The sequence below is a fragment of the Podarcis melisellensis genome (assembly GCF_964234715.1).
Source record: "Podarcis melisellensis genome assembly, chromosome: 11".
NCBI classification, from domain to species: Eukaryota; Metazoa; Chordata; class Lepidosauria; order Squamata; family Lacertidae; genus Podarcis; species Podarcis melisellensis.
In genome coordinates this window covers 29,156,364-29,181,650 of record NC_138543.1, presented here as the reverse complement: position 1 = coordinate 29,181,650, position 25,287 = coordinate 29,156,364, and the positions used below count along the sequence as shown (strand labels likewise).

Here is a 25,287-nt window from a genome sequence, read left to right as displayed (position 1 = left end):
AGCAGGAACTGAGCAACAGGAGCTCACCCCACCGCGGGGATTTGAACCGCCGACCTTCTGATCAGCAAGCCCAGGCTCTGTGGTTTAGACCACAGCGCCTGATCCTAATAGAACACAAAGCCAAACCCTGCCCATCAGCTGTCAAGTGGAAGCCTAAACCCTGTTTTGGCTGCAAGACCTGTTTGTGCATCCAAGGCAGAATCGAAACCCTGCCCTCCTGCCCATCAGCTGGCATTGCAAGTCACACCAGCTGATTGTCAAGTAGGTGTGGTTTGTGTAAAATGACATTGTGGGCTAAATTGGAGCTTATGACAGGCCAAGATTGACCACACCCCAACCACAGAGAGTCCATTTACTGCTTGTTTTGCACATTCAATGAAGGTGTCCTATGGCTGCTTGCCAATTCCCTGTGCAACACGTAAGATTTTCTATGAGAGTCCTATATTTTGATTATGGCTCCTGATAATGGTCAGAGTCCACTTAGCTAGTTCTGTGCACCCAGGAGTGCAATGGGTTGCAAATTTTATCAGATGGTATGGTGTGTGTCTGTGTGTTGTGCTCAAGGAAACAAATTCAAAAAGCCTTCACTGGAAGAGCCCAGATTGCCTCTTGAGCATGCATAAAGTAGGTATTTGGATCTTAGCCAGGATTTTTATGATAATGCTTTATCTGATTATGAACATGAGCCTCAATAGGAACTAAAAGGAGTGAAATGACACCCTCCTGGTTTGCACTGCATTGAAGATGTCTTTTAGGACTGGGCTGCAAATGCAGATAAAAAAACCTGGGTGTTCTTTGCTTCCTTCCCAATAAGGTATTGTAGATGGTTTATGTGGAGAAACATGAAATGCATTCATATTATATCTGTATTTTTGTTGTTGTTGTTCTTGATGCTACCTGTCTGAGAAATGACTCTTGTTTGTGTCCATCTACTGCACAGGGTTCTGAGACACAGAGGCCACTTTGGCAATGTTTCCTTGGCATGGCAGCTGTTTGAAAACAATTCTGCTTTGGACCCAGGAGAAGAGTTTTATCAAGTCTGTGGGGTTGTCTGGTTCTTGGATGGCCAGCAATCACGGCCTATAACTCTCCATGCCATTCCAGACAAAATCCCCGAATTCAATGAATTTTACACGCTAAAGCTGGTGAATGCTTCAGGTACATTGGGAACGGGGGTGGGGTGGGGTGGTCCCCTTGTCCAAATCTGAAGAAATAGCACAGAAGTGTTGGCTTACATAGTTACTATGGGGGAAGGCCATAGCTCAATGATAGAGCATCTGCTTCTCACGGAGAAGACCCTGACATCTACAGGTGGAGAGAACCCTGCCTGAAACTCTGGAGGTCCACTGAAAGTCATTGTGTAGACAGTACTGAGCTAGATAGACAACAAGACCAATTGTTTATTATTGTCAAAATGCTCCACATTCCAGGAAACACTACTAGAGAAAATGATAATCAAATGATAAAACCAGCAGTGATTAGTGGGGGGTGGGCATGGAAGGATGGCATCAAGGCTGAGGGAGCTGGCTTCCCCATAGGTAATAATAATAATAATAATAATAATAATAATAAATTTTATTTATATCCCACCCTCCCCAGCCAAAGCCGGGCTCAGGGCAGCTAACAACAATAAAACAGTACAAAAGTACAACACAAACAACACTCTAAAATCATTCATTATAAAATTATGCCAACCCAAAGCTCCCCCAGCCTTGCTGCTGCTGTGCTCCTGATCAGCACAGTGCTGCTGCCAGGAGGATGCCACTGCTACACAGACCCCTCATGAAATACTGCCAGCTATATCATTCAGTTCTGCTGATTAGCCACTATTAGTTGCTACAATTCTTTTAGCTGTCATTTAAAAAAATAAAATAAAATAGAAAGAGAACCTGCCCAAGTGACGCTGACACAAAAACCTCACACATATACCAATTTGGGGGAAAAAAGGAAAATTAATAAACAAATTTACCACCCACCCTCTCCCCACCACTCTCTCCTCCAACCTCTCTTCACCTTCAACCCTATGCCATATACAACATTATCTTACATTGAATGTAGTTAAGAGACTCTATGATCTGAAAAAGTGACATTGCATTTTTTTTTGTAATTCAAGAAAATTTTTAATAAAAATTATTTCAAAAATAATAATGTAGGACTAACTGAACTTTTGGCTGGGAAAGGTGTAGTTTTGTAGCCAAATGAAGAGTCGGGTTCAAATCCCCACTCATCTGTGAATTTCACTGGATGATAAAATATGTGAGGGATGAAGATTATGGGTGCTGTTCTGAGCTTCGTAGAAGGAAAGGATTTAGAAAGAAATGTAAATAATTATGAAGTTAATAAAGAATTTTGTTAAACTTTTATTTTAATATTTCAGGTGGTTTCCCAGGTCCTGGTGGTCAGTTAGCTGAAACCAACCTTTCTGTCACTGTGATGATCCCATTCAATGACGATCCCTTTGGAGTCTTTATCCTAGATCCCAAAAGCCAGGAGAGGGAGATAGCAGAAGATGTACTGTCTGAAGATGATATGTCCCACATTACCAACTTTACAGTTTTGAGGCAGCAGGGAACATTTGGAGATGTCCGGATTGGCTGGGAAATAGTATCCAGTACATTCAAAGAAGGGTTACCTCCAATGATTGATTGCTTGTTGCTGGGAAGGTTTTCAAATGTGGTGCAGTCACAGCCTCACATGCGACGTCATCACACTGGAACAGATGCTTTGTTTTTTAGTGGTGAAGAGGATGCGTTTGGGGTCATTGAACCCGAGTTCCACATCAGTAAGAACAGAACACTTGCCAAATTCACATTTTCAGCATGGGTGATTCCTAGTGCCAATAGTGATGGATTTCTCTTGGCGAAGGATGATGGCAGTGGGACAATGTATTACGGAGTGAAAGTCCACACAAATGAATCTCATGTTTCTGTAAGGCTTCATTACATGCCGCAGCCGTCAAACGTGACATATGTGGCTAAGATCACAGTCATGAAATACCTAGAGGAAAACATTTGGCTCCACCTTCTGATTACACTGGATGATGGCATAATTGAGTTTTTCATTGATGGAAGTCCTGTGGCTGGAGGCATCAAGAGCCTCAAAGGAGAAGCAATTGCTGATGGTAAGCAATATGTCATGTATCAACCTTTCTCTTTTATATCTGGAATTTGACAGGTCCAAACTCCATTCAGGGAAAAAAACAACATATTCCAGTTACTGGAATCATTTACAGTTGTTAAATATTTTTTTCTTGTGCAGGAAATCTAGCAACATACTTGCAAAAAATAATATTAAATCTCTCTGTGTGTTTTTTGTTGTTGTACAAGCCAGTGACAGGATATAGCATACAGTGATTGTTCACATACTTAAAAATATAATATAAATATATAACATTAATGTCGACTTCAGTTCTCCAGGACCATTCAGCAACCATTCCTGCATGCATATCTCTATTCTCGATCACAAACTGCATAGACATGTCTAGTTTGCTAGAAGCAGGTGTGCTAATCAGCCTTGGAAGTGGCATGAACATTTGTTTGTATAATATTGCATTGTATCTTTTGCCACTGGCCTGATTCAGAAAAAATGGGAAACCATGGCTTATCCTCCTTCTCACATGCACAAGCAGACTGAAAGCTTCCCCTTCCCTCTTTGAACAAACCACAGTTCCTCATCATGTCCAAATTCCATAACTTAGTCCTGTTCTAACTGTGGCTAGACAAACCCAGCTAGGATCAAACCATTGTTTCCTGTAGCACCTGCAGGTTGTTGGTTTTTTGCAGTCATCAATATATCAACTCTTTTATATTGAAGCACAACAGCAAAGTAGCACTCTTTTGAGCTGCTTTGAACTGTGGTTTGAATGTAATTTATATACAATGAAAGCATAGCATACATCAAAGGGAAACATTCTATTTTATGTGATGAAATACAACATGAATGATTATCATTCAACAAATGTAGAGGAGCACAGTATCGAATTCATCCATCCCAATAAAGGGACTTTTAAAAAGGGTGGCATTTGATCTGGTGCATATATGGGAGAAGAAGGGCATTTTTAATCACCTTTCAGGTATGAAAATCAATTTACATTTGTGTTTCTTTTTCTAGGTCCAGGAATAATAAGAGTTGGTGCCGGTATGAATGGTAGCAGCAGGTACACAGGGCTGATGCAAGATGTAAGACTTTATGAACAAAAACTGAGTAAAGAAGAAATTTATGAACTTCATGCCACTCCAGCAAGGGCTGACTTGCACCCCATCTCTGGATACCTAGAATACCGACAGGGAGAAACCAATAAAACATTCATTGTTTCAGCCAGAGATGACAAAGAAGAAGAAGGAGAGGAACTGTTTATTCTTAAGCTTATTTCTGTTCATGGGGGAGCACGAATTTCACAAGAAAACACAACTGGAACATTGAGAATCCAGAAGAGCGATAATGCCAATGGTCTATTTGGTTTTACAGGAGCATGCATTCCGGAGGTAGGAAATGGTAGTTAGAATGCTAGACTAAGGCATGGGAGATCCAGGTTCAAATCCTAATTCAGCTGTAGAACTCATTGTATGACCTTGGACCAGTCACTCCCTCTCAGCCTGAGCTACTTCAGAGGTTTTGCTGTGAGGATCAAAATGGGGGGAAATGGGCAGAACCATGTTTGCCACATTGAGCTTGATAGAATTGTAGTATTATAGCAACAACAACAAAGATAAATGAAGCTCAAGAATGCCTAAGACCTGATGTGTAACAGTGTGAGCTATGTTTTACTTAGAGTAGATGCATTAAATTTAATGGCAATGACTAATTTCAGTAGGTCTACCCTGAGTAAAACATAGTTGCACAACACCCCTTATTTCAAATCTCACCTCAACCACCAACTCACTAGGTGGCCTTATTTTTCTCCCAGTCTCATCCTGTTATCTGCAATACAGGAATAATGACATTGACCTACTTAAGAGAGCTGTTGTAAGAATGATTGAGATGATGTATGTGAAATTTTTTGAACACTCTTAAGATGTTATAAAAGATTAAGGACTGTAATTATTATAATAATCTAGGGATAGCAATAAAGAGGAGAAGTGATAAAGTGTCTAACTAAAGAACTTGCAATTTAATACCCACTTGTAAATTACGGATAATGTATATTGGTCTTGTTGCCTGAAAATCCTTCATACCAGCAATACATCATCTTGGGGGAAATGATGCTTCAGTTATTCAGATACTTGCAGGGATGAAATATGTAATCAGCTACTGCCATATGTTCCAACAGTCACATGGAGCATCAACCAAAAAGACTTGAGTGGTTGTGGTTGTGTGTGTGTAGCAACCCAAATGCCTTATCATTGTATGAAGCTGAGCTTTAATAAGCTGCAGAGGACTTTATAAGGAGCAGCAGTGACTGGAGGAACCAGTGTGGTGTAATGCTTAGAGTGCTACCCAATCACCATCTCTCAGCCTAACTTACCTCACGGGGTTATTGTGAGAATACAAGGTGGGTGTGACCTCACATATTGCCTTGAGGTCCCTGGAGGAAAGGCAGGATATAAATCAAATAAATAACTACATTGTTAACTGGTAGCAGACTGCACAAGAAACTTAAGGTGTTGTGATTCTGTAAAGGATTTGAGAATATGATATAGACAATAGCATGATGAGGAATGAAGGCAGGAGTAGCAGAAGCTCTTCCACTACCTAATGACTCAAAATAGCTATTTAAGTTATATTTTTGGGCTCCCCCCTTTTATATGAACAAACTTAGATTGTTTCAGAAATAAATTTTATTGTTTTGAATATCACAAGTGTAAAATGATGTCACCTTTTTATGCAAACCTCGGAACAAATAGCTTTCTGTTTCCTTAATATTTTACTTTATTGTAAGCCTTCTTATTTCCTTATAGGTGGCTGATGAAGGTTCTACAATATCCTGTGTAGTGGAGCGCACCAGGGGAGCTCTGGACTATGTTTTTGTGCATTATAGTATCTCCCAGATCAATTCTGATGGCATTAATTACTCAGTTGCTGATTTTGCTAACACTAGTGGAATGATCACATTCCTCCCTTTGCAGAGATCAGAGGTAAATCCATCTTCTTGTTGAAGTTAATGATCTGCTGAGTCTTTGAACATTTTCTTTTCCTGTATATATTATTCAGTCTTGTGTCTTGTAAGTGAGGATTAGCCAACATGATGCCCTCCAAAAGTTGTTCCATCAGCTCCAGCAAGCATTGGCCAATGCCCAGGAATGATGGGAGTCGTAGCCCAACAATATTGGGATGGGACTGTATTGGCTTTCTCTGCAGTGTATGAAATAATCTGCTTGGAGGACTATAAATGTGTTTTTTAAGACAGGAAAAGGCCAGTTATTATTAACCATTGCAACAACATATTTGTATTTCTCAATGCAATCATTTTCATTTAATTTGTATCTTCTTTGTATCCAGGTTTTGAATTTGTTTGTGCTTGATGATGATATTCCTGAGCTGAATGAATATTTCCAGGTGACTTTAGTGTCTGCTGTTGCAGGGGATGGAAAAATAGGTTCAACCCCAACTAGTGGAGCAAGCATAGATCCAGAGAAAGAAACTACCTTTGTTACCATCAAAGCCAGTGACCACCCTTATGGTAATGGTGATAGATAATATATTATTCATGTTTAGATTACTCTTAAGATGTTTACTACAGCAATAAAATATTTAAAAATCCCAAACAGCATTATAGTCTAGCAACTTTGTTTCACTGCAGATAGAATGATGAGAGTTGTATCTTGTCTCCACCAGGTTTGTTGCAGTTCTCAGTGGGGGAGCCTCCAGTGGACATTGATGACATAATTCTTCCAGCTACCACAGCTCCCCACATTACTGTCAATGAAGAAATTGGACATGTCAGGTTGCTCGTGGTTCGAGCACAAGGCCTGCTAGGAATGGTTCTTGTACAATACAAAACGGTTTCACTGACAGCATTCAGTCCTCAAGATTATCAGGTACGAATAGCTGACTAAAAGAAGTGACAGATACGAATCAGCTCTTGCTCTCTCTGTTGCTGTTGTGCATCCAATGTATGATCTTCAATCAGGAGCTTTTAAAAGTAATAATTGTATGTAACTTTTGATCAGGACATGAACAAAAGGCAGTATTTACAGTCCAGAGTCCAAGCAGGTGCGAGTGCCAATTTGGAGATTCCATGGAGCCTCCACTCCTGTTACAGGGAGTCATTCATGCCACACTCAAACTTGTTCTGTGCCCTGGATACTATGAATGATGATACCCATGAGGTGGTTTGATTGACTGCATTGCACATGTCCCTGGGCATCTGAAGCAATTTCAGAAGCTTCTTATTGTCCATGCAATTTGCTTGCTGCTTTAAAGGAAGGAGGGAGGGAGGGAGGGAGGGAGGGAGGGAGGGAGGAAGGGAGGAAAGAAGGATGCCTAACCTTTATGTAGTACAGCCAGCATATTGTGGAGCCACAGTTCATTCACCATTACAGCTGAATTCCGAGAACTGGTTTCTGTCTCGGGAGGACAGCCTTTTGGAGAAGGGAAGTGTGTGCCTTCTGGGTGAGGCAGTGGGGCGATGGTTTGGGGGGAGATTTATTTATTTATTTATGGCTGCAAGGCTGATTGACATTTCTGGCATATATCTTGTAAGAGTTTCTTTTTCTGCTAACGTATATCTAGTATCATTGAGTCATATTTCACTGTTTGTTTTTCTACCTTTATTGTTTTATTTATTATATCCTTATTGTATATATTTTTCTGTATTAGGAAATGCTGCTTTTATCTGTTAATGCTTTACTGTTGTGAGCTGCTTTGAGCTGAGCTTGGTTTCTAGAAAAAGGGACATACAAATATTCAATCAAATCAAAGTGTGATTTGGCAGGCAAGGGGTGGGGACTATCAGAACCCACCAATTGTCCTGTGGATTTTAGTAAGCCTCCTAATAATCTCTCAAATGTGTTGGGGGTGCAGGAGCAGCCAGTGGGGAGGGATCCTGTGGACCTGGCCTCCTGGTGTTATTGTGTACCAGAGCGCAGGGGGCAGACTAGGGTGGTGAGGTCAGGGATGGTTTAGGCATGTGCCCAACCCACTCAAACCTCTATGCTGTCCTTCCTGCCTCACTGAGTTGTTATGTAGCGATGCTGCGGTCCGGAGGCCATGTCTACATCACTGCTTCCTCCTGCTTGGCTTCTCTTGTCAGCATGGCATATATGCTCTGATAAAAGCAAGCTTGTATAAATAATAGTGTCTGTGTAATGTTTATTTCTGATTATTTCTCTTTTATCAGTAAACTCATACTGATACAATGGCAAGTTTTAAGCAAAAGTATAAATAGCCTTTTTACTGCAGGGTATTACAGGCACCTTGGAATTTCTGCCAGGAGAAAGATACAAGTACATTATCGTTAACATTACAGATAATTCTATCCCTGAGCTGGAAAAGGCTTTTAAAGTGGAACTGCTGAATCCGGATGGAGCAGGTACAGGTTCATAGATCTGCTTTTCTCCACATGTACATGTTAGGTTGTTTTTTTTGGAAAGTTTATTATACCTAGACCATTCGTAGAAACTTGATATTTCAAAAGTTTCCAAAAATTCAACCCCCCCCCATGTAGAGTACTAATCTCTAATATTCTTTTGTCCATTGCATATCAACATTGTTGCTGAACACAGAGCAGTGTTCCATAGAAAGTTGGAATGGCTGAACACGGCAGGTAGCATGAGATCATTGCCACCTAATGGTTTACCTTAGTGCAATTCTTTTAAATGGTGGGAGATATGAAATTATATGAAGTCATAGGAGGAACAACAGAACGTTATACTGAGTCCAAACATTGGGCCATCTAACTCAGTTTTGTCTACACTGACTGGCAGCAGCCCTCCAGGGTTTCAGGCAGGCATCTCTCCCAGCCCTTCCCGGAGATGCCAAGGTTTGAACCTGAGGCCTTCTGTATGCAAACCAAGTGCTCTACCAGTGAGCTTCTACTCTAGTTGCCATGTTCATTTTAGCATCACCCAGAGCTGAAATTACTGCTTATTGCTCACTGTTAAGTTCTGCTGTTGTGCTTGTATAAGAGCTTGGAGCACCATGAACTTCTTTTGCAGGAATGCTCATGTTGCTTCTCTTCAAGAATAGGTTCTTTTCTGTAGGCGCCACTTTGAATAAACTTAACATTCAGTACCTAAAAGCATTAGGGGAGGGATTTCTTAAAGAAGCAGAAAAGCAACGTACTTAAAAGCAAGCTAATTAATTAAATCCTTTCTTGTGTGCATTTGTGTTATTGGCTTTTACAGCACCCATTATCCTACTAAGTTTGCAGCAGTCTCTTTTGTTTATGGGCTCTGTCATTTCAAACTTATATTCTCTTCCACTTCTAAAATATCAAGTATCTGTCACTGATGCCTCAGTACCCACAGCTGGGTGAAATAAATGAATAGTATGTGTCTCCTGTCTTCTGTAAGCTTGCAAAGCCTTTTAAAGTTTGTCAGGAATATCTTCTTCATTTGTTTTTTCTCCAGAGTTGTGTTAAAGTGCTTTTTCTCTCCTCCCTTTTATGTATGTGTATGTATATTTGTGTATTTCTGTGTGTGTCCTTGAAGTTGCTGAGCTCTTTAATGAAGCCAGTGGTAGTGGTGATGGGGACTTGGACTTCTTCCTTCCTGCTGTCCATCAACGTGGTAAGCTGCTTATTCTGAATTGACTACTGAAATGTTTTGCCATAACTGACATACCTTGCCATGGTGTTTTCCATGAGATAGTTGGGGGTGTTTTTTTTTCTTCAGTGATTCAGCTCACTGACTTTTTTTTGTAATTAATAATTATTTTGTGTTATTCCTTTCTACCAAGTATCACCTTATAAGTCTGATCATGTTTTTCTTGGAATTGTCCCACTGTCTTCAGTAGGACCCGCTTCCAAAATCTGCATCAGTTTACAGGTTGGGTTGCATTTGACCTGTTATAACTTCTTCTTAGACTTACTCTGAATAATTGTCACATTTCAAAGTAAAATATAATTTGAAACTAGTAGTTTGATACAGTAGCTGAAAATCTGTGCTGATACAGAGTACCTGATTTTGACTGGTTTGTTTTTTTCAAGTATTCTAGTCTAAAACTAATCACACATATTCAGAAGTGCTTTGATCATGTTGTCTTGTTGTTTTAAAATTTCATGCTTTCCTAGTTATGTCAGGAGGCAGATGTAAAGCAACAGTAGGAGAAGTTAACCTAGCAAGTTAACTTGGAGGAACATGTTCCCATGAAATCCATTTTCAGGACAACATTATCACTTCCTTTTAGGAATATAATTCCTTCATGGATTTTTAAGATAAAATGCCAACAAAAACCCCTTCCTTATTTAACTCTAATTAAAACACTTAATCTGGTGTATTGTTTTCCCCTCCCTGTTGTCTTCTCTCCAGTGATCCTTTCCTCCATTTTCATGATAGCTTATCTTCTCTACTTTCCCAAACCTTTTTAAAAAACTCAAAAATGCAAGTTTTTACCACTTCTCTCTGTGTTTTTTCTTAGATTGACAGTACCTGTATTGATTGTGTCATTTTTGTTTTGTTTCATACTGTTAATTCGTTTTTGCAGTATAATTCTTCAAAAGCAGCCCCCCCAAGCTATTAAAAACAAAATGCTGTTCAATAGTGCTATGGCCAACAGCTTTGTAAATGTATGATTGGATAAATGTAAAAAAAGGAGAGCCCTCTTCAGGTATTCAGCCTGGACAAGGGAAGGCAAACGTGTGTAGACGGAAGGGGGTCCCTCACGTTGACCCCATGCAAACATTGCTGGGTCTGCTTCCTCCACTCCTGACCGTGACGTATTTAGCATGTAAAGGTCTGAAGGTGACTTGTTTTCATTTAGACTGGTAATTATAAGCCTAAAAGAACAAACCTATACATTTTTTTTAGTTGCAAGTCTGGATAACGACCTATAACCCATGCAAGTATAAGCAGGTTTACAGCCTAAATCTCTGTTAAATCATGTTTTTAAGACAGACGTACCTTCGAAGTTGAACAGAATCCATTCCAGAAGTCTGTTCAACTTCCAAAACATTCGACTTTCAAGGCGCGGCTTCTAATTGGCTGCAGGAGCGTCCTGCAGCCAATCAGAAGCCACAGAAGCTGCGCTGGACATTCGGCTTCCAAAAATTATTCGAAATCCGGAACAATCACTTCTGGTTTTCGATCGTTTAGGAGCTGAAACGTTTGAGTTTACAGGTGTTCGGCTTCCGAGGTTCCACTGTAATTACATTGGGAAACGGCGGGAGGGAGAACAGCTACCCTAAGTCAATTGGATGTCATATTCAAATGCTAACTTTGATGCTGTTAGGAAGAACAAAAAATTATTTTATTAGAATTTGTAAAGTACAGGATTCCCATTGACCATTCCACACATTGATTGAAATAATTGATTCATTCAAGAGTTTGCCATTTCAGATTTTCATCTGTGCCTTTTCAGATATTGTGTAAATCATTCCCCACCCCCTTTGTATCAACAGCCAGCCTGGGAATAGCATCTCACATCATAGTCACTATTGAAGCCTCTGATGATGCTCATGGTGTATTTGAATTCAGTGCCGAATCCCTTTCTGTCAATGGATCTGAACCTGAGGATGGAGGTGGAACAGTCACGCTTGAGGTCAAGAAGTTTGAGTTTACAAGACATGGCATCCCATTTAACCATGCTATCTCTAGAGCAGGGCTGGGGAGCTTTGTGTAATTTTGCAAAAAATAAAATTTATTTAGTTGGCAGGAACACCTGATTCTGGGGGTGGGATCTGAGTCGTAGGGACTGGCTGGGGCAAAGCTGCATATCTGATTTCTGACTCACCCACAGCAAGCTCTCTGGTTTGACTGATACTCTGGTTCACTCTGTTTGCAAGATACATTGGCCTCCAGGTTATCATATCATGACTTTGATTATCTAGAGAAAAGGATTGTATAAACTGAGATACCCATCTGGATGCTGTGCCTACGATGGTTTTCAATTTCTCAGACCTTTGTAAGCACAACACTACTCTGTGGAGGCCTGCCATGTCTAATATGTGAACAGACCTTCTATGACAACACAGATATAGAAGGCAGAGGAAGAGTTTTAGGCTGTGTGGTGAATCTATACTGGTGAATCAGTTTTTCTGTTTTTTAGGGTGGAAGTAATCCTAGATGAAAGAGGGACAGGACGTATTAATGTGATTCCATGAAAGAGCATACTAAGCAAAAAAGAAAAGAAAACAGGCTCCATTTTTAAAATCCTATTTCCTTTTACAGCTTAAGTATAATGCAGGAAGTATAGCTACAAAAAGGAGTCACACTGATGCAGCTTCAGCATTATGAAAATCTGCATGAATGACATACTCAAAGATCAGGAATCTTCCTCTTTTGCATTGAGCTAAATATTTGTACCATTGCATAGAAGTCAGGGGTCAAAACAAGGGGAGGAAGAGGCAATGTGTTAGATCCGCAAGGCTGATTTGGCTGGTAAATTCAATGTACAGGGTAAGATTGTGCATGTCTGAGGGTATATCTGAGCTGCATTAAGCACCATGTTCCTGTGTTTGTGGTGGCTGCTGTTTGCTCATTCTAAATGTGTCACCTTGGTCCATATGCAGAATCTGCAGTTTTACACACCGCTGCTCATCAACATTGAGGAGGTTTCTGCTAAGTTTAAAAAGATCAGGTTCTGGTTGCAGCAAACAACACAGACAGCCTTAACTCAGCTACCCTGCATAAGCAAGGCAGTTGTGTTCAGTGATTTGGAGTTTGTGACATGGTTGTCTCAAATTCCTTGTGCTGCCCCTAAGTGGCCAACATGGATCCAGTTTACTGTGCTGTAATGTGGCATGGAGCATCTCAGAATAAACAACTCTGAGAGTAAGTTTTTTTGACCTTCACAATGCAACAATAACAATTTACCCTTTTGCTCTTCAGGTTGTCAGAAACCATGGTGCCTTGTCCCAGGTAACTTTGCATTGGTTCATAGTGCCGCCTGATACTGATGATCTAGCAGCTACTACTGGCAACATAACTTTCAATATAGAGCAAAGAAAAGCACATCTAACAGTGCAGATCTTGCCTGATGAAATTCCAGAACTAGACAAGACATTTTCAGTTTGGATCATCAACGCTTCCTGTGGACGTCTTGGAAACCACACCAATGCTACATTAACAATTCTTGCAAATGATGACCCCTATGGAGTTTTAATTTTCTCTGAGAAAAACAGGCCAATCAAAGTTGAGGAAGAAGCCAAGACCATCACCCTTACAATAGTGAGGTTAAAAGGTCTCCTGGGTGTAGTAATGGTTACATATAGAACCATGGGGGATGAGGAAGAATCACCCTATCTGCCATCAAATGTTGCCAGGGCAAGACAGGAACAAGACTATTTGCCCATTTCAGGATTTGTAATCTTTGCCGCCAATGAAAGTGAGGCTACCATAGAGCTCCCTATTCTGGATGACAGTGAACCAGAGAAGTCAGAATCTCTCTTTGTAGAGCTGCTTCGTGTAACTTTGGTGGAAGGAGCCCAACATCGGTCAAGTAAGACTATATATTTCCAGACTTGCTAGATTTCCAGCAGTAGAATGTAAACGAATGTTGAAATGCCACTAACCTAGATTATGCTTTATAGTATGAAATTATACTAAGCAATGGTACACATGACTGATTTGCTTGTGTGGCTGCTTTTTTCATCTGCCCCCATGGCAAACAAAATTGCAGAATCTGCTTCTGATTAATGCCAGAAGCTCCATTTACTATGAACATAGATCTGCCAAGAGGAATAGACAAAAAAAAAAAGTAGCTGCAAACCAGGTAAGTTTGTCAACTTAGTAAATGACTCCATACCACATTGCCATAGTAGAAACAATAGGCTAGTAAACAAATGACATTATTTCCATCAAATAAAAAAAATGGCAAGATCCTCAACAAAATACTTGCTCTTAGTGGAAAAAAATATGTTGAAACTATTCAAATCACCAAGCCATGGGTCACTGCTTTTTCTCCCTTTGCAAGACATAGGATTATAGTGTGTCACATCATTTCCAAATACATCACTGTGTTGAACAATGGAGAATCATTGACAAAATTTGGGGCAGTATATTGGCATCCAGCTCTTTCTCACTGTTTAAGATTTGGTGCAGTATTGTGGTATATTGATCAAAAAGCCAGTTCTATGACACGACAAGACACTGCAGTGTAAAAGGAATGTTACAAATCAAGATAGAATCACCAGCATTTTAACCAGTAAAATGCAATAAACCCCACATCTGAGTGCAGCCCTATATTCACAGTGGAAGCAGTCAGTGCCCATCTTGTATAACAAAAGGTGCTTTCCACATCCCACCCACCAAATAGGGATTAATCTCTGTCTGGAAACATAATGGATAGAGAAGGTTTCTTTCTAGCATTGCCAAATGACTGATTAGATTCCTTTGCATTCTGGGACCTTACATAACTTTTATCTTGTGGTCTTTGTGTGTTCTCTTTTCATATAGATTGCAGTCTGTAACCTAGGGACATGTGTCTGTCTGCATGTCTAGAAGTATGGATGCTAATTAGCCAGCTTTATTTAGAAGATTATATACTGATTTGCACTTCAAAGTTCCCCAGGTTGTCTAATTACATTTCCTTTCAGTCTTGATAAGCAGAGAAGATTCAGATATGAAGCTCTTTGGGATAATTGAACTGTCATGTATATTTCATCATACGAATCCCAGAAATAATACCATAATTGAGAATGAAATCCAGTTTCTGTTGAGCTTTGAATATGTTAGTATACACAAGAGAGATGATGGATCAGACCAAAGATCCATCTAAGCAAGTGTCGTGTTTCTAAAAACAGATCCATTTTGGAAGCCCACAAGCAGGGCATGAATTTCATGTCCTTCCCCAGTTGTATGTCCCCAGCATAAGGTATTCAGAGTTACACTGTCTATGAACATGGAAGTTTTGTTTATTATAGTTCATATTTGGCACTGCCCTGTGTTATGCATTGGACTAGATATGGAGAACCTATAGTCCTCTTTTGGTTGTTGAACTACAACTCCCATGCTGGCCATGCCTGATGGAAGTTGTAGTCCACAATCTCCAGGGGACAATCCTTGCATTAGAGGCCTTGATCTGAGATGATAATAGCATGATATCAAGATTTTGTTTTGCCATAACCTTACATAATGTACAGCTATGATTATACTGTACAAGCTAAATTAAAAAAAGAATGCATTTTTAAGGGTTTAACATTATTGCTTTTATGATGGTGTTTAGCTATTTTCTTTGGCATCTATGTTAAATTTGTTGTCATTATGTAAGGTGCTGTCAAAACCTTTTCAAAACTATACTTGTAAGGTAGTAATAAACAGGGATCTCAGATGGCTCAAATTACTTGGTATTTCAGTTTCAGATTCTCCTCGCCTTGGAGCTAAAGGGGATACCATTGCTCACATAATTATCAATGCCAATGATGATGCTTTTGGAACGTTACAGCTGTCGGCACCAGCTGTACGAGTTGCTGAAAATTACATCGGACCAATCATCAATGTCACAAGAACTGGGGGGATTTTTGCAGATGTTTCAGTGAAATTTAAAGCAGTGCCAATAACAGCAATTGCAGGTGGGTGTGAGAGAAAAAAATCAGCCATAAGGCAAAAGATGTACTGATCTATGTAGTTTTCTAACAAACAGCAGGAATATGGATCACACTCAGCTTTTCATTTAACTTCTCAGCAATGAGAAGAAATAGTAACTTTGAATCATGAGTCAAGTACAGCTAGTAGACATTTGCTTCCAATATTGCTTAAGCATCTTTGTCATTTCTATTTATGTAGGGGAAGATTACAGCATAGCCTCATCAGATGTTGTCCTTCTAGAAGGGGAGACCAGCAAAGCTGTGCCAATTTATATAATCAATGATATCAACCCTGAAGTTGAAGAGTCCTTCCTTGTGCAGCTGCTCAATGAAACAACAGGAGGAGCATTGCTTGGGAGCCTAACTCAGGCAATTATAACCATTGAGGCCTCTGATGATCCATTTGGATCTTTTGGTAAGATGAAGCTCTTAAACCTATTCTTCTATCCTTTGAGTGGCAAATGTCACAGTGGCCATTTGCTGATTTAACAAGCAGTTTCTGTTGCAAGACACTCTTCAATGAAAAGTTAAATACTACACCAGTCTTAAAACCACAAGGTTCCTTTGAACCCCCATGATGTTCTGCTGTAGATTAGTGGGTTCCATTTTACGCAGGACTCCCAGGGACTTTCAAATTCTAAGGCTTAAACTGATCCCCTGTGTATTCAGTGAAGTTGGGAGACATCAGAGAAGACCAGCCAGTGACATAAACTTTCTGCCACAAAGATATGGAAAGAAAGCAAAAAGGAATAGGGAGTAGCAAGACCCACCAGTGCAGGGATTAGGTGATATTAAATGTGGCGATGACTGTTCTCAAATGAAGTAAAAATGATTGCCTTTTCATGGAAATTCATCCAGTGTGATCCTATGTGGTGGCTTGCTACACCCACTACTTATTAGCATTCTATTTCATAAATGTCTCTTACAATAAAATATGTATTAAAAAGCAACCTTATCCTACAAGACATTTGAAGGAAGGAAGGAATAAAAACTTTGCTAGTCTTCCAGATCACAGAAATCACAGTTGAAGAGCCTGAATCTGACACAGTGAGGATAGATCTTCCAGTCATTCGTAATGCTGGAACACTGGGCAATGTGACTGTTCAATGGATAGCCAGCATTAATGGGCAACCTGCTGCCAGTGATTTGCTGGTCTTCTCGGGTAATATTCCATTTTCACCTGGAGAAACCATGAAGAACTTGACACTGGATATCGTGGCTGATGATGATCCAGAAATTGAAGAGGTGAGTTCAGCAGCCATACAACACATGACCAGAAACATTCATGATTTCTGTTGTTTTGTAAGTGGTGTGTTATGTCTCTGATTGCTTGGGGGAAACCCTGGACAGGAGGCAACTTAAGCAGCTGTGGGGAGGGGGGACCTTCAGTCTCAGCAACTGCTTCATGGGGGCAAGACTTACCAGAGATGATTGGCTGTGTCCATTAGGTCTGGCATTCCTGTGCAAAACGTGTTTTTGCTGATAAAGAGTTAATTCCAACCTGCACAGTGTGATTTATTGCTGGTTCACTCCTGACACTGAGGAAACTCATGTGGTGGTACCTAGCAATCTCCCTCTAGTGGCCTAGACTTTAGATAACTTTAGATAAATCATACTGCTCTGTTCTCATATTGCTATAAGTGGTATTTCTAATGATTTTGAATGATATCTGTTTCTAGTACCAGTAGGAATACTGGTTTCTTAATTTTGCTACACTAAACAATAAAAGGATAGGTAATTTGGTAACTGCTGTAGCATGTGTTACTCATCATGAATACTGAAAGCTGAATTGAGTTGCTTGCTTTTGTTTATACTGCATTTCTAATAAGCAGCACAATAGCCTAAAATTAGGATACTTTTTTGGGGGGGGAGTTTTCCAATACTTGTTTATCATCTGGCTCAAACTAGACATTTTTTCCCACCATCAAGTTGTTTCAATGACAATCTAACATGCTTTGTAGGTTATCAGAGTGGAATTAATTCAGGCTTCCAATGGAGGTACTATTGGACCAGATGGAGTGGCAAATGTGATAATTCCTGCCAACGATAAGCCATACGGCACAGTTGCCTTTCACCAAAACTTGTACCGAATTCAAGAGCCACTGGAGAGGAGTTCAGTTGCAAACATAACAGTGAAGAGAAGGTCTGTTTAATACCTTGGTCTTTTAAGTGTACTGACTGTGAATTATTCTGTGTTCTCCCGCTATTGTATTGTTAGGTTTGCTTGTAAAAAAACCTATTAACAACAACAACAACAAGTGGTATACTATATTTTTCCCAAGGGGTACGCATACCCCTAAACATTTTATGAATCTAAGTTTGGCCTCATTGAAGGGCATTATTTCAATAGGAGTAGGGAAATGAGAATACTCCTAAACATTTTTAAGGGGGAAAAGCACTGCTTTATAAAATAAGTGAGCACATGGGGGAAAGTGGATTTAAGACTGAGACCAATAGTGGCTCTTATGATCTTACATCTGTTTAAACTGAAATGTGTGAGATGCAGTTGATAAGAATTGGGAAGACTAAGGGAAGCTCTTAAATGAAGGAGGTCACAGAGGAAAGACTTCCAGCCTAAGCAGGCAGCAGGAACAGGTTTGCTTGTTCCAACATTTGCTTACTCACCAGGAGAAGTCAACATAAAGGACTTAGGATTTAGACGTGAAAATGATACACGCTATAAGCTTGTTCTTCACACTTTCATTCTCTCATCCCATTGCCACTTCTTGCTTTCCCAGTTTTCAGGGTTGATGTGGCATTTTAAAATAAATGAGAGTGGTGATAGTTTTAAAAGTTGTATTTAAATGATGAATATTTTTGCATTTTTTTTCTTATTTATAAATATTGTAACTAGAGAAACTGTCACAATTAACATAACCTCCTTGCTTATCACAATTTGTAGTGGTGGAAGATTTGGGCGGTTGCAGATTTTCTACAGCACTTCTGAAATTGATGTTGTAGCTCTGGCAGTAGCCGAAGGCCTGGATGTGCTGTCCTACTATGAAGCTGCTGTGCAAGGAATTCCAGACACAATTGAGATGACCAAAGTGAATGTTTCAACTAATGACTCATTGTACAATTGTGCAACTCTATGCCTGAAAGAGCCAGCATGTTCAGCCTTCACCTCGTCCAATGCCGTTGGAATTCCTGCATGCATTTGGGTGGCAACTTGGGATGGCCCAGTAACCAACAAGTCAGGATTCTGGACGTACAAGAAAAACCTTACCACCGTATCCTCTCTTTTTAGTACACAAGCAATTGCAGGTAGTGACTATGAATCTGTTACAAGGCAGTGGGTGATAATGGCCGAAGGAGCAGAGTTTGCAAATCTCACAGTTACCATACTTCCTGATGATTTTCCAGAAGTGGACGAGAAGTTTGTCATTTCTCTGTTAAGGGTTGAGCTGCTGAACATCTCTGCCAGCATTGAAGATTATCCAACCATAGGACAACCAAACACCTCTACAGTGGTCATACTAATGAACGGAGATGCCTTTGGTGTGTTTGTGATCTACAGCATCAGCCCCAATACAACAGAGGATGGTCTTTATGTAGAAGTTCATGAATGGCCTCAGAACACTGTGCAGCTAATGATACACAGAACGGAAGGTAGTCTGGGACAGGTGATACTGGAGTGGAGCATAGCTGGTGGCACAGCTACCCCAAATGTGGATTTCATAGGTGAAGGGGAAATCCTGATTTTTGCAGAAGGTAAGAGGTTTGGGAGGATACATAATAATAGCACAATACATAAGAACACAAGAAGAGCCTGCAGTATCAGGCCAATTGCTCATCTAGTCCATTGTCCTGTTCTCACAGTGGCCAACCAGATGCCTGTGGGAAACCAGCAAGCAGGATTTGAGCCAAAGAGCACTCTCCTCTCCTGTGGTTTCCAGCAACTGGTATTCAGAAGCACTGCTGCCTCTAGCAGTGGAGCCAGAGCATACCCACTGTTGTTCTAACAATCAATAGCTCTGTCTGTTGTACAATCACTGTCCTTTATGGCCAGCTTCAGATCAACACTGAGTGAAGGCAGGCCAGAGCCTGCCATTATGTAGAATGTTGCAACTGCCTCAGACAGCAAATACTGTAGAGCATGGAGTGGCAAGGAGGTGCCGAAGGACAGAGTTGTGTGTGCCATGTGGCCTGCCCTACACCCCACAAAGTAGCCTGCTGCTTTCTTGGGTACAGCAGAGGACACCCATCACAATTATATGGAATATAGGAGGCATATTTGTCTTTTGCTTCAGGCAGCCAAAAGTCTTGGGCCAGTCCTGGCCGAAGCCTATGTGATACACAGAGCAGGGAGCAGACACACTCTTTGTTCTTAAACCATAGTTTAAATTCAATGAGTTTATAAAACATTGTGCAAACCCATCAGATAAAGAGGTTATTTGTCATCTGAGGTGTGTAATCTCAAAATGAATCCATATCACACACACCCCACCCCAAACAGGAGATATTATTTCAGTTTCTTCATGGAATACAGTGGTACCTCGGGTTAAGAACTTAATTCGTTCTGGAGGTCCATTCTTAACCTGAAACTGTTCTTAACCTGAAGCACCACTTTAGCTAATGGGGCCTCCTGCTTCTGCTGCGACATGATTTCTGTTCTCATCCTGAAGCAAAGTTCTTAACCCGAGGTACTATTTCTGGGTTAGCAGAGTCTGTAACCTGAAGCGTCTGTAACCTAAGGTACCACTGTATATCCATGGGTGAACTGGTATTGTGAACAAGGCATTCATCCTTGCAAAATTTCAGCTGGCTCATATGTCACGGTTAATTATTATCCGCAAGGTAGTCCATTTTTGATCAGAAAATAGTTTTGTGTGGTTGTATATATTAGCAGATATGGCCAATATGAAGATATTTATTTGTTTGAAATGTATATACCTCGTCTTTTTACTGAAGACCCTGAGGCAGCTTGCAGTATATTTAAAATGCAATAAAATAGATTAGTCTGGATGACTCAAGCTCTCATTGGGTTGGGACTCTGTGTCAAGAAGAGTAAAAGAAAACAACTCGGATGACTAATCAGCAAAGGTAAAATAAATAAACATATTAAATAGTACCATGAACTGAATTTGCTCTGCTTATATGTTAGCCCCCCCAGAAAGCTGTTCAGTTTGTTTATTTTAAGCACTGGGATGATCACTGCTGAAACAGTGGTAGCACAGATTGTCTAAAAGCCTTTCAATTTTTTTTGTCAGGTGAAACAAAAAAGACAATCACATTGACAATTCTAGATGACTCTGAACCCGAGGATGACGAAAGCATTATCATCAGTTTGATTCACACTGATGGTGGCAGTCGTATTCAACCCAGCTCAGATACGGTCACTGTGGTTATTCTGGCCAATGACAATGTGGCAGGAATTATTAGCTTTCAGACATCTTCGAGATCTGTTATCGGTCATGAAGGTGGGTTCCTCTCCATTTTCACTACTCTCACTCTGTGTGCTATCAATCCACTTGCCTATGCTTTCTCACAGTAATGGCTCACTTTGATTTACCACATAGGTTGAAAATGAGAAAAGAAAATTCTGAGAGGGTCTTTAGCCACATATATCATTTATTTCTATAGTGCATCAGAAATCAAACAAGCAATAAACTTTTTAAAAAATCCCTAATGAGGAAAGGGGAGAAACAATTTCATTGTCCACTATTTTGTAGAGATTCAAGGTCAAACTAGACATGATGCAAAACATATCTCTGCATTTAATTTGCACATTTTGCAATATGCAAATAGCAGCCATGCCAGGCCATGTGTGTTAATTATTGGGATTACAACAGGTGGGAAGGGGAAGTTTTACCCTTTCCTTATTTGCTCTGGTCCTGATGAAAACCACTTTTCTGAAAAATAACAATAATTTATATTTGGAGGAAATCCATGGTGTGTGCCAATGGAATGAATTCTTTGTAGAAAGCATTTTCCTCAGAACTTGCAACAGGAGAGAAAATTGCTAAATCCACCTTCCTTACCTGCTGCAGTTCTGATAATCATCAATCCCACTAGGGACTTCTATTTGCAATAAAAATGTGCACCTTAAAATGCAGGTGAGACTTTCCCACTTCTTTCCTGAACACCTTTGCTTCTAGGTGACTCCCACTGATGTTAAGAAAGCATTCTGCCATGGTGTTGCTATGCTATGCCTATGTCTGGAATCTCTTTCCTTTGCTGAAGTGCTGAGTAGCTAGGTCTTTTGCTGTAAGAGGCTTTTGTTTGCAGCTGTCTGTGACCCTTAAGTATATGAATTGTTTAATTTCATTATGGATAATCAGTACAGTTAAGGCACTCTTGGCTGTTTTCTAACAATAATGACAGCAGTAGCTATAAACTGCTGTTATACTTAAAAGGAGTATTTCTAATCCATAAGGAAGAACATTCCTAATTAGGTAGGCAAGGTAACAGCATCCAGAGCATAAACACCTATGTTAGCTGTTTGTACTATCTCTTGAATTCACAGTGCTACCCTAGACCACTTTAGCCAATGGATTAAGTCAATGGGATTTGTTTCCAATTTACTATGCTTTTGGCTGCATGCCAACTCCTGGGAGCAAATCTACAGCCAGTGCCTCTGATCAGTGGAATACAAACAGAGGTGGTGGTGTACCAATCCTATACATGCATACATTGTACTCAAACTTACTTCTAAGGAGACATGTATAGAATTCCTTGTCAAGCATATGAATGAAAAATAGTGATATTATGTTACCACTGGTGGAAATTAGTCATGTGTAGTCAAACTAATGTGAGATTGACATTCCTAACTGCACACCCTCTCTGCCTGCAATGGTTGGAATTGACCAAATCTTGTTTTGTTAGTATTTAAAATGTGGATGGGGGGCCTGCATGCCTCTTTCATGTTTTTGATGCATTTCCTGATACAGTGCTGCCTTCTCTTGGAAAGAACGACAGTAACTGTTAAGCAAAAATCTGCATGCATTAGATGCACTTTTACTAAAGGTTCTGCAGGCCCTGTTATATCAACTGCCTAATCTATGTATATATCTCTTGTATGTGAAAGGTCATCATTACCGTTTTTGGGAAGTTTCCACATAGGTCACCATTGTTGATTCTGTGCTGCTGTATGCCTGAGCTTTCTTACTTTTCTTTCCTACATTAATGGCTCTCATGAGCATGTCAAAGCAGCTGTAACCTGACATGCTAAGAAGATCCATCAATGAGCACAAGGAATTAACACAAACTGCATGGTGACCTTCATGGACTCTGTTTGCCACCTACTATGTTTTCTTCACACACACACACACACACACACACACACACACACACACACAGTACTGTGGAGCTAAATAACTTTTTATTATAGAATTTAGAGACCGCAGTGAACATTTAGCTTCCAGGTTCTAAAGTTTAAGAGTACTTTAGCTTTATCCAGACACGTTCATTTAAAAAGAATAATCAGTAGATATTCAAAAAGTTCTGAAATGGCTAAACATTTCCTTTGGTGTCAAGCTTTCATTTTTATTAATTAGTGCTGGGGTCATCAACATGTTTCCATATTAGGAAAATCCAGCCCATTAAGGTGCTCCCTCCCTGAAACAGGCAGAACCTAACCTTATTACTCAACCAATCTGCCATCTTGGTTGCACTTACGGTTTCCTCAGTTTTTTACACCTATCTCAGAGACTCAGCTTTCCACTGCTTCCAGCACTAACCTGTTATGATGAGCATCAACCCATGTTGATGAGGGAATGAAGGTCATCATTCCATCATCAAGTGATGACTTGATCCTCAGGTTGTTTATCCTAAAGGAGTTCAGCTGAAGCAGAGGGAGCTATTCTCGAGAAATGGTTTTGAGGACTGCAGGCCATGATTTCGGAATTATGTAGATGTCAGTTTTTAAAATAATAATAATATTAATCCCTTCCTTCACACTATCAAAAACATACTCCTTTTATCCATTAGAATGAGGGAATTCTTAACATGTGCCCTTGTAATTCTGCATTGCACAATACTATTTCCAATGGTATCAATCTTTGGTGTAATAAAAGCAGATAAAATGTTCAACTCCTCAAATGATTGCACTGCATACCTAACTTGGCCATTTTTCTTACTCACCGGGTTGTACCTTAAGTAGAGCTGAGTAATGTGCCCCAAGATTTCCACTTATTCAGTGGGAACTTCCCTATCTCCCATTCTATTCTGTTATGCCATGTATGATCAAGTTGAGATTCCTGCATCACAAGGGGGTTGCACTCAGTAACCCTTGGGATACCTTCCAACTCTGCAATTCAGTTCACAAATCTATTCTCTGAAGCTGATTTGGGGGTGGTTTAGGGTATGTGTGCCAGGAGGAGGTTGAACAGTGGAAAGCCCCATTGCACATGTAGAAATCTTTTCATGGGCAGGATGCATTAATTGGATACTGCTCGTTACCATGGTCCAATACTGCTTTCATTAAGGGACTGGAAGTAGCCTGTGGAGGCTTTGATTTTTTATTAGATCTCATGTATATGAAAACCCATGGACATGCTCATTGTCATGCAAACACCATCAGACACATTGAGGACTGTCCCTGACATTACATGTTTTAATTTCAGTCTGTAAAAACACCTGTGACTGGACAGTGCCCAATGCTGTTCATATTTGTAATGTCGGAAGGGCCGAATGTAAACATGAAATCTGATCTCAACCACCATCTGATGTAGTCTTCTTTTAGACAATTTGCCAGCTACACTCTGTATCATAGTGTGTTTTATTACGAATGATATAAAATAGTGCGGTATAATGGTGTGTTGAACTATATTGAGTCTTATTTGTGCATTTTGCTATTGTGGACTTTTTTACTTTTATTAAGTAAAACTTAATTTGCTTTTTGATATTGGTGCAAAATTCTCAAATAGGATAAAATGTATTTCAGTACAGTACAAAATATTATTGGGATGGGGTGGAGGCAGGGGGGGGATTATATTTTGTTTCTCCTCCAAAACTGCTACTCTGGGCAGAAAAGAAAAATTCAAACAGTTAGAATAAGACATGCATTGCATTTATGCAAATTGTACGTGGGCTTATTGCTGATATCTCTACAAATAGTTCCTAGAATTCCTAGTGCAGGTTCCCAAACGCTTTTATAATTCTGGATAACATTAAACAAGGTGTTGCTTTGTGATGTGAATTGATAGTTTGATTTTTTTAAAATAGTTATATTATTATTTTGGTGATAAATACATACAATCCATCTTTGATCATTCAAGATTAAAACAGTGACTTAATATTATATTCTGGCAATATTGCAAATAACAACCATCTAATCTGAAAATTGTCCCTTTGTTACTTTCACTTCCAGTTATGCAGTTATACATGAGATGTGTGCTTGGAAGTAATTATTGTAGTACAGTAATAACTTTTAGTAAAACAAAAAAAATAAATTGTGGTCTGCGTAGATTATGGAGATTGAGAAGGGCAGTGAAACTAATTCCCCAACTATTGTGAAGATCCAGTTCAGCCTTCCCTCCTGCCCTTCAGTTTTGAAATCTGAAAGCTTTGCCAGCAATTAGCCTGTCTTTCTACTGAAGTAGAACAATCTTAAGTGTATTTCCGTGGCAGGGACACTGCCACCACCAGAGTGCTGTTGGCCCACTCTGGCCAAAATAGGACTGAGGAGAGAACAGTTTTTGTTTTCCCTTCTCTAACATGAAGAA

General features: G+C 39.9%; 1 protein-coding gene across 5 annotated transcripts in view; it reads left to right on the top strand.

Annotated features, from left to right (window-relative positions):
- Positions 1 to 25,287, top strand: part of ADGRV1 (adhesion G protein-coupled receptor V1) — a 242,414-nt gene that overhangs the window by 42,740 nt on the left and 174,387 nt on the right. For all 5 annotated transcript variants that reach the window (XM_081930116.1, XM_081930117.1, XM_081930118.1 and 2 more), the window contains 16 exons: positions 941 to 1,158; positions 2,378 to 3,121; positions 4,111 to 4,484; positions 5,898 to 6,074; positions 6,439 to 6,619; positions 6,775 to 6,977; positions 8,341 to 8,470; positions 9,591 to 9,668; positions 11,498 to 11,637; positions 12,927 to 13,536; positions 15,392 to 15,607; positions 15,822 to 16,037; positions 16,623 to 16,867; positions 17,584 to 17,765; positions 18,525 to 19,333; positions 20,833 to 21,042. In XM_081930116.1, coding sequence (XP_081786242.1) covers positions 941 to 1,158; positions 2,378 to 3,121; positions 4,111 to 4,484; positions 5,898 to 6,074; positions 6,439 to 6,619; positions 6,775 to 6,977; positions 8,341 to 8,470; positions 9,591 to 9,668; positions 11,498 to 11,637; positions 12,927 to 13,536; positions 15,392 to 15,607; positions 15,822 to 16,037; positions 16,623 to 16,867; positions 17,584 to 17,765; positions 18,525 to 19,333; positions 20,833 to 21,042 — 4,733 coding nt within the window. The remainder of the gene's footprint in view (positions 1 to 940; positions 1,159 to 2,377; positions 3,122 to 4,110; positions 4,485 to 5,897; positions 6,075 to 6,438; positions 6,620 to 6,774; positions 6,978 to 8,340; positions 8,471 to 9,590; positions 9,669 to 11,497; positions 11,638 to 12,926; positions 13,537 to 15,391; positions 15,608 to 15,821; positions 16,038 to 16,622; positions 16,868 to 17,583; positions 17,766 to 18,524; positions 19,334 to 20,832; positions 21,043 to 25,287) is intronic.